At 40.5% G+C, this 9465-nt stretch overlaps 1 protein-coding gene across 1 annotated transcript; it reads left to right on the top strand.

Moving 5' to 3' along the window:
- Window positions 1–6176: 6176 nt before the first annotated feature.
- LOC141171577 (phospholipase A2 homolog otoconin-22-like) lies at window positions 6177–9146 on the top strand. Its single transcript, XM_073655257.1, has 4 exons — window positions 6177–6295; window positions 6761–6905; window positions 7050–7159; window positions 8209–9146. The coding sequence occupies exons 1-4, from the start codon at window positions 6256–6258 to the stop codon at window positions 8355–8357; spliced, it is 444 nt and encodes a 147-aa protein (XP_073511358.1). The 5' UTR covers window positions 6177–6255; the 3' UTR covers window positions 8358–9146.
- The last annotated feature ends 319 nt before the right edge of the window (window positions 9147–9465 follow it).

Below are 9465 nucleotides of genomic sequence, written 5' to 3'. Positions count from 1 at the left end.
GCACAGCACCCCCAGCCATAGCACATTCACTGATTTAACCCTTCATGGGCATGTTATAGACGAGAGTGACAATCCATACTTTAAGGAAAGTAATGATTTCTGAACAGATTTCTTCTAACCTTTGTCGTCGGCATCAAGAAGAATTGAAACAATTCCTATGATTTCTATAGAGCAGGTTTATAAATATTGCAGTAGGCTAAAGGGCCAGATCACATAAAGATGAATAGATACATTCAGAAAAATAAACAGAGTTGCCATGTCCTGAACCAATTGATTCTGGTTCTAACTTGCTCCTTCTGTCCAGGTCTGAGAACAAGTCAGGTTATAAATCTGTTTGCTTTATCAACGCTGCTTAAAGGGGATGTTTAGTTAGGAAAACTCATTTTTATAGACCCTATTAGGAAAATCTGAGTTGATATAGAAAGGTCCATTGTCCAGGGTCCTTGATTAATAAAGGGTATCTAAAGGTTTGGAGGACTTTTACTGTCTCACAATACAGAGACAACTCATTGATTTGAATGGAAACTTTGTAACACTTAAAGGGGATTTCCAGGACTATTTTTTTTTCTATGGGCCTAAAAACTAACAGGCAGGTAGTTGCTAACAGAGACAGCTACCTGCCTGTTCTACCTGGCGCCGGCTCAGTGCAGTCACCGACTGCTCCTACCAGCGATTCAGATGCTCCACATCAACAGAGAAGCTCTTCTTCTTCTGCCGACGTCATGCTGATTGACAGCCGCCTCCCCGCAGTTAGGCAGCAGGGAGCTGGATGTCAATAAGCATGACATTGGCAGTGATGCCCCATCAACAGAGAAAGGAGGAAGAGACGCCACTGCTCTGTCGACGTGATGTCAGCATAATCCACTAAATCGCCGGTAGCAGCGGTCTGTGTCCAATCTGTGTCGGCAGAGATCGGCACTGGGCACAACAGGCAGGTAGTTAGCAACTACCTGCCTGTTAATTTTTTACTACAAGCCTAAAAACTAAGTAGCGCTGGATAACCCCTTTAAATTCCCCAATGATGGCATTACAAGGAAACTGAACACTTACTGCCAAGTATACACACAGATTGCAGCTGATCACTTGGGATTTGATGGACACTTAATGATTAGTGCTATGGGCTCACATGGTGAGGTGGATTCTCTAAGCTGTAGGTCAGGGTGAGCAACACAGATTTATGGCAATGGCACAGCGGGCAGAACTTAGAGGACCAGGCAAGCAAAGCAGGAAATATGAGAAGGCACAGGGCAAGCAGTGTAGACATACACAGGAACTGTAGATGTATAAACAGTCCTGGACATGCAGCAAACAAATGGTTGTAGGCTATTCAGTAGATACATGGTCCAGGAACGTAGGCAGCAATGATGAACAGGAAAGCAGAATACTTCCTTGTGGAAAAGATTTACACGGTTGCAGCAACGTTTGGAGTGTGAGCAGCACCAGAGAAGAGTTTATGTTTACAGTAGACAAAGGGACAAACAGAAAACAAGACAGCAGTGAGGAATAGGCAAGTTGTATACTTGCTCGTAGATAACATACACATAAGAAGCAGTGTTTGTAGTGTGAATAACATCAGAGAAGCAGATGAAGGTTGATCAGCAGGACTGAGACAGGTAGCGTATGCAGATAGTAGAGAAAAAAAACAGGAGTTTGCTGAAGAGATTATTGTAGGTGAGAGAAATGAATGGCCAGCCAAACTCCAAAGCACAAAGTAAGAGTATACAAAGCTGATTGAATACTCAGACACACACAGCTGTCTGAGTTGGCCTTAAAAGGTCTAGGGTGATGATGTCACAGAAGTTCCTCAGGATACTTCAGAAACCCCGCCATAATAAAAGGGAGCAATGTTCGGTGCTGAAGCCAGGACAGGTGGACAACATGAGATAATTGTCAATGGATTGTCCAAATCAGACAAAACATGAAAGAAAAATGTCATCAAGTCTATTTTTAGATCCAAAATATGGTGCCGATTACTGATCATCCAACTTTCGTTAGACTTTGAGTGATATACAATATATTTCTATATTGTACGTTATCAGTGAGTTCGGCTGTATTGTTTGTAGGCAGCCCTATTGCCGCCCTCCCCATACTTTACACGGTCTGTTCTGTATAAGCGAGCACAACATCGGTAATTATATATATATATATATGATATATATATATATATACACATATACACACACGTACACAAACACACATATATATATATATATATATATATATATATACACACACACACACAATTTACTAAACTACCAGAAAGAAAAGCAGAAGCTCCATTGTAAATGCATATTTTTATATATTGTACACAGTTTAGCAAGGAGGATGCTGTATTCTTCCCAATGGACCCATTGCACTATGAAAATTCATATAAATTTTATAAAACCAGATAAATTGTAAGGCATCAAATCTCTGCACATCATAGGCCACCCGAGTATTCCCTTTAATTATACATTTCTTTTGGACATTACTTTCCTGACCACCATTGCAGCCTCTGTGACCCAGGGGAGGGTGTGCTATAAATTGGAGCACGGTACAAATAATCTATTGTTCAGGGAAGGGGAAGCAGAATGTAACTGGACAGGATGGATACAAATACATATCACTTATAACGTAGCAATCAGCAGCTCAGTAGTAAATGAAAGGCACCAGCTACATAACAGAGGCACATTGTTTGGTTTGACGGTGATCTATGTAGGTACAGCAGGTTTTGTAAGGCATATTAATAAAATATGAATGTCTACTATCTATTATCGACCCCACTTGTCTTCGTTAGTTTTACATGCTATAAAAAAAGGTTAAAAAACATGCGTTATTATAAATGTTCACTGCTGAGCAACTCGGTGATGGCGGGTCAGGGACCCCTTTAATTTCACTTTGGATTTCTAAAGTCAGTGATAATATGCTCATGAAGAACATTACATCTACCATACATGACTTATGTGACAAATTTTACAAAACATATTACTGTTGAATGGCCACCAAGGTCTCCCGATCTGACCCCCTTAGACTTTTATCTTTGGGGTTATCTGAAGGCAATTTTCTATGCTGTGAAGATACGAGATGTGCAGCATCTGAAACAACGGATACTGGAAGCCTGTGCTAGCATTTCTTCTGCGGTGATGCTATCAGTGTGTCAAGAGTGGGAGAAGAGGGTTTCATTGACAATCCAACACAATGGGCAGCACTTTGAACACATTTTATAAGTGGTCATAAACTTGTAAAAAACTCATGAAAGAATAAAGTTATGTTAAAACCAAGCACACCATTGTTTTTCTTATTAAATTCTCAACAAGTTTGATGTGTCACATGACCCTCTTCCAATTGAACAAAAATAAAAGTTGGATCCAAAATGGCCGACCTCAAAATGGCCGCCATGGTCACCACCCATCTGGAAAAGTTTTCCCCCTCCCATATACTAATGTGCCACAGACAGGAAATTGATATCACCAACCATTCCCATTTAATTTAGGCGTATCCATATAAATGGCCCACCCTGTATACTACTAATGAAAAATATTTTTGCTTTACAACATTGCACACATGCCAAACTCTGGTCCGTGAGCCAAATCTGGCCAACAGGGTGATTATATTTGCCCCACAACACCAGAACAACCATGAACGAGAACCCATATGTGGGACCATTATTCTATATTGAGCACTATGTGGGGCCATTATACTGTATGGAGGACTTTGTGGCGGAAACTTATACTGTATGGAGGACTACAAGGGGCCCATTATACTGTATGGAAAGCTATGTGGGGCCATTATACTGTTTGGAGGATTATGTGGGGCCCATTATTCTGCATACTGGTTGGCCCTCGACTTTGTCCATGCTTTTCATTTTGGCCCTCTGTGTGTGAGTTTGACATCCGTGCAACAGTGCTTGAAAGTTTTTAAACCCTTCAGAATTCTCCATGTTCCTGTATAAATGTGAGCTAAAATACAACAGATTTTCACACAAGTCCTAAAAGTAGATAAAGAAACCCAAATAAAACAAATGAGTCACAAATATTAAACTTTGCCATTTTTTAAATGAGGGAAATGATCCAATATCACATGTCTGTGAGAAGAAAGTATGTAAACCTTTAAGATTAGCAGATAGTTTGAAGGTGAAGTTAAGGTACCGTCACACTTAGCGACGCTACAGCGATCCCGACAATGATACGACCTGTCAGGGATCGTTGCTGCGTCGCTATGTTGTCGCTGGTGAGATGTCAAACAGTCAGATCTTCCCAACGACGCAGCAACGATACAGTGACCCGTAGCGACCTGTATAACGATGCAACGCAAATGCATGCCTATGTGTCTCAGTTCTGAGTCGCCAACGAGGTCGTTGGTAAGGTGTCAAACACACCGATACATGCTGACCAGCGGGACCTCAACAATCAAAAAATGGTCCAGGACATTTCGACACGACCAGCGATCTCACAGCAGGGGCCTGGTCGCTGCTAAGTGTCAAACGTAGCGAGATCCCTGCTGAGGTCGCTGTTACATCACAAAACTTGTGACTCAGCAGCGATCTCGCTTAGTGTGACGGGGGCTTTAGAGTCTGATGTTTTCAATCAATGGGATGACAATCAGGTGTGAGTGGGCGACCTGTTTTATTTAAAGAACAGGGATCTATGAATGTGTGATCTTCACAACAAACGATTATAGAAGTGTATCATAGCATGAACAAAGAAGATGCCTTAGGCTATGTGCCCACGATGCAGAAATGCTCCGGATTTTTTCCTGAGCGTTTCTGCATCTCCCTGGCAGAAAAAACGCATGCGGATTGTACATGCAGATTGTGCATGCGGATTGTACATGCGTTTTTCCTGCCAGGGACATGCGGATGTGAAGCGTTCTTCACATGCATTTCCGCATGCGGGTTGACAAGCGCTTTCCAAGCGATTTTAGCATCACTTGGAAAGTGCTTGTCAACTTGGTCACACTATATAAATCCATGCAAACGGCAAGGATTTATATAGTGTGACCTTAAAGAATGTTTAAAAATAAAAAAATAAACCTATACCTACCTTCTGATGGCCCCCGCAGTCTTGCTTCGCTCCGTCCTGGCTTGCCGGCAGCTCGCAGTACACTGCACTGAAGGACCTGCCGTCACATGACTATGACGTCAGCGCAGGTCCTTGAGTCCACCGCAAGCTCAGCGGGGGCCATCAGAAGGTAAATATCATATTTATTTTTTATTTTATTTTATTTTTTACAGGTTCTATGGTACCCGGGTCTGTAGGAGAGTCTCCTGTCCTCCACACCCGGGTACCATCCGCACATTGAAACGCATGGATTCTGCATGTACAGATGCAGTGATGCGGATTCCATGCGTTCCAATGCAAGTCAATGGCGGCAATTACGCTGCGTGTCCGCAAAATTAATGGACATGCTGCGTATTTTTCCGCAATGATAATCCGCAGCGGAAATTTCCACAGCATGTGCACAGCACATGCGCATTATCATTGGGGAACATGGCAGACCTTCTACCATGCATTTTTTTAAGTGTCTCTGCAGCGTTTTTGCCGCTGCAGAAACGCTTAAAAAACGCATCGTGGGCACACAGCCTTAGTAACTCCGAAGAAGAATTGCTCATCAGGTTGGAAAAGGTTACAAAACCATCTCTAAAGAGTTTTGACTCCATCAGTCCACAGTCACAAAGATTATGCACAAAATGGAGGCAATCAAGATCATTATTACCCTCCCGAGGATGGTCAACCAACAAAGATCACTTCAAAAACATAATAGTCGGCAAGGTCACAAAGGAACTCAATGTATTTATGAAGAAATATGGACAATTCGAAAGTGTTGACAAACTTTCAAGCACTACTGTATATGGCCTGGTTTCAGGATTTGAGCACATTTTATGTACAACTATAAGATAATAAATATGATTGTAGTGAATGCAACAAAATGGAGAAACCCAAAACATAAAACATAACTGCAGTCTAAGCCTGTGTTTCTTAATTTCTTACTTTGAGGAGCCAGAATCTAATAAACTGCAAAATGAGAGGTTATATTTCCTTAGGCGAAGCCTTGTTATTACAGGGCCACTACGCAGGTTTACTGATAATGTCTATGATGCATCCAGTACAATACTGGTAAATACAGTACTTATATGGTCTTTTCACCCCCTAATCTTCATCATAGTCACAGGGCGTAATTATAATTATTGAAAATCGGTGCCCACAGAGTGACTATATATAAAGGCTGGAGACACTGGACTCCTACAGTTACAGCTCCTGACACAGAGAACACATCATGGCTAAGGCTCTTGCAATAGGACTCGCAGTGATAAGCAGTGAGTATTACAAATAACCATTTTATTTACAGTATTTATTTTATATTAGATCTCATCATATGGGTGTTGTATTGGGATTTATGGAAACCAGAAAGTATTTTGTTCTTGATTTTAAACAAAAAACTCAAGATTTTGGGATAAGAAGGTTTTAATATATTTGATCTGTTCTGATAGAGAGCTCCAAATCCTCTGCAAAAGTTGCAGAAAACATACTTTAATGGATGCATGCTGCCACCACTAGAGGGAGCTTGCGGTGTACAGATTATACATTGAACTCAATGATCAGACATTATTCACTTAGCTTTCATGCACTCTCAAGTGGAAAAAAACACTAGCTACTAGCTAGCATCTTATCTTTTAAATGTATCAATAACAAATATGGAAATAGTTTGCCTTCTTGAGAAGACAAATTTCACTAAATATTGGTCGCACAAGCAAATCTTGACACTTCTTTTGTTATTCCAGTCATTGCTCTGGTCACCAGCACCCCAGCACAGTTTGATGAAATGATTAAAGTGACTACCATCATTTATGGTCTGGCCAACTTCTCGGACTATGGCTGCCATTGTGGTGACAACATCCTAGGAAGGCCTGTGGATGCCATTGACTGGTAATACAACACTGTATATTAAGTAGAGTAATACTATGCAGTATGAATAACAGAGGAACAGCATAGCTTTATGTCGTTAAAAACTAGGAATTTTTTATTATACTGTAGGTCAGTTTTGATGTCTTGATTTTTTTGATATTTCAGGTGCTGCCATGAAAAAGCTTGCTGTTACAATGAGGCTGAACTTAGTGGCTGTAATCCACTGATTCAAAACTATCGATTCTATGTAGAAGAGGAGCAGAAAGTGAAATGTAGTAAGTGTCAAAGCATTAATTAGAAATCAACCTATAGATAATTGTATTGTGATATACATATGGGATATTTGAACTCATTTCTATGATGGATAGTCCTACAGTCCTCCAGATGTCATTGAAAGGGAAAAACATGGATCGAAGAGGTTGAGATCCAATCCATCCCATTTTAGTTTCCCTGAGATAAACAGCATCCAGATATCTAAAAAAAAACACTTTTTTTCAAACCCTCCATATAAAAATGGAGTTGGTGTTGCCTAGGATTGAAATACATCTTGTCCAGCTTAAACACCATTTGACTTCAAAACAGCATCAATTCTTCTAGGTACAATTGCACACAGTTTATGAAGAAAATTGACAAATAGGTTGTTCAAAACATCTTGGAGAATTGACCACAGATCTTCTGGGGATGTCACTTGGGCAAATCCTTCTGTCTCTTCATGTGATCCCAGACAGGCTGGATAATGCAGAAAAAAAGGCTTCATCGATTCCAAGACTTCTTTTTTACGCTGAATATATTTCTTGGCTGTATGTTAGGGGTCAATGTCCTGCTGCAGAATAAATTTGAAAACCAATCAGATGTTTCTCTGATGGTATTGCATAAGAGATGGGTACCGTCTACATTTTTCAGCATTGAGGAAACGAAGATCTGTGGTTAGTTCTCCAAGATGTTTGGAACAACCTCCTTGCCAAACTCAGAGAGAGGGAGAGAATTTTTTTCTTACCAGTTCAGGTCTCAATTATTCTCAATGGGGTTCAGGTTCTGGTACCCAAACCAAACTTTCTCCAAAATTCAGGTCAGTTACCAGAAGCCGAACTTTTACCGGTCCACTCATTCCTAATCAGGAGGTTAATTGAGTCCCTCATAAAGACGCGTGTTCATCTTGGCCAGGCATGCATGCACTCTCTGAATACATAGCAGCCACACCAGAATATGTGTATGACGCATGTTAATCAGTTTTCCCTGCACAATTGCTAATAATGTATCACGTGACCCTCACTAATTTAGTAAAAATTACACAAAAAATAATGCAAAATATTTGTATCCCCAGTGAAAGCTCGTGATCGCTGTGAGAAGATGATCTGTGAGTGCGATGAAAAGGCTGCAAACTGTTTCCGGAAGGAGCTGGAAAGTTACAACGTGTATTTCCGCAATTTCTCCTCATTTGGGGCCTGCAGGGGCCCCCGGCCTTTCTGTTAACATAACAGTCAAGTATGGAAGCTGCAACGTTTCTTAGTAGAGTTAGTGATAGTAGTAATATACAGTGTATAGAGGGAACATACAGGACAGAATATTTTGTTCAGGATTTTCCAAAACCATGCCCTTTGCTAACATTACACCAAGCTTATTTCTTCGGCTTATGGCTTAAGATGGTAACCAAGTGACAGCCATAAGTATTGCCCAGCTAATATGTTAACCGACTGAGCCATAATCTGCAGAGACCAATTATAATCAAGGTCTCATTAATCAAAACTGTCCAAGAGTGAAAATGGCCTTGATTCCCAAAGCAACCAATCACAGCTCACTTTACATTTTGTCAACTGCTCTAAAAAAATGAAAGCTGCACCGTAATTGGTTGCTATTGACAACAGGCCCAGTTTTGAAAAATGAGGCCTAATTTCCCCCATGTCCTCACCCTTAGCTCTGGTTCCTTGGTCTCCCCATGGATTATTATATTGTAGAAAATACTTCCAGCGACTAGTTTAGGCACATCACTAGATGTAATGAAATGGTAGTCACCCTGCCAGTGTGGTTGCTAGGTAACCATAGCCTGCAATATACATAGAAGGAAAGGCTATAGGTAAAGAAATTAATATAAATTCTACAAAGCGAATACAACCTAAAACTAAAAATATTCAGTTTCTGTAGGACCCACGTTCATATATAAAATTTGACATCTAATGCTATAATAGGGCTGATATCGCAGAGGTCTTGAAGCATGTGATGACATTAGGAAACAATGGCTGTTTTTGTATGAAATTATAAAATAAACTCGATTGAATGTCTACCTAGAATTTATCATCTTATTGGAACTTGAGTATCAATTTTTTGAGTTTCATCCTCCAATCTCTTGGTGTCCTTATTCACTGTCCTATGCAATGAGAGATGGATTAGTGGGGTTCGAAAGGGAGTTGTTGCCATGAGCATCGTCCATAGATATATCCATAGTCTCAGCTAATTAGTTCTCCTGCCTTCATAAAACAGGTATATGGAAAAAGTGGTGGTGAAAAACATCCTTTAAAGGGCTCCACCATACAGGTAATTTAGAGTTTCATAGTCTTAAAGGGGCTGTCCGGCCTTAAGGTAC

Source organism: Phyllobates terribilis, unplaced genomic scaffold (assembly GCF_046119375.1).
Source record: "Phyllobates terribilis strain yellow unplaced genomic scaffold, ASM4611937v1 Scaffold_12__6_contigs__length_324123572, whole genome shotgun sequence".
Taxonomy (NCBI): Eukaryota; Metazoa; Chordata; class Amphibia; order Anura; family Dendrobatidae; genus Phyllobates; species Phyllobates terribilis.
The sequence above is the reverse complement of the archived record's forward strand: the minus strand, read 5'-3'. Positions and strand labels throughout refer to the sequence as shown.

Excerpts from the sequence above, each read along its gene's own strand:
- LOC141171577 (XM_073655257.1), top strand. The coding sequence starts at position 6,256 with ATGGCTAAGGCTCTTGCAATAGGACTCGCAGTGATAAGCA. Across the intron at positions 6,296-6,760 it reads AGGACTCGCAGTGATAAGCA|TCATTGCTCTGGTCACCAGC; the intron begins GTGAGTATTACA and ends TTGTTATTCCAG. Across the intron at positions 7,160-8,208 it reads GGAGCAGAAAGTGAAATGTA|TGAAAGCTCGTGATCGCTGT; the intron begins GTAAGTGTCAAA and ends TTGTATCCCCAG.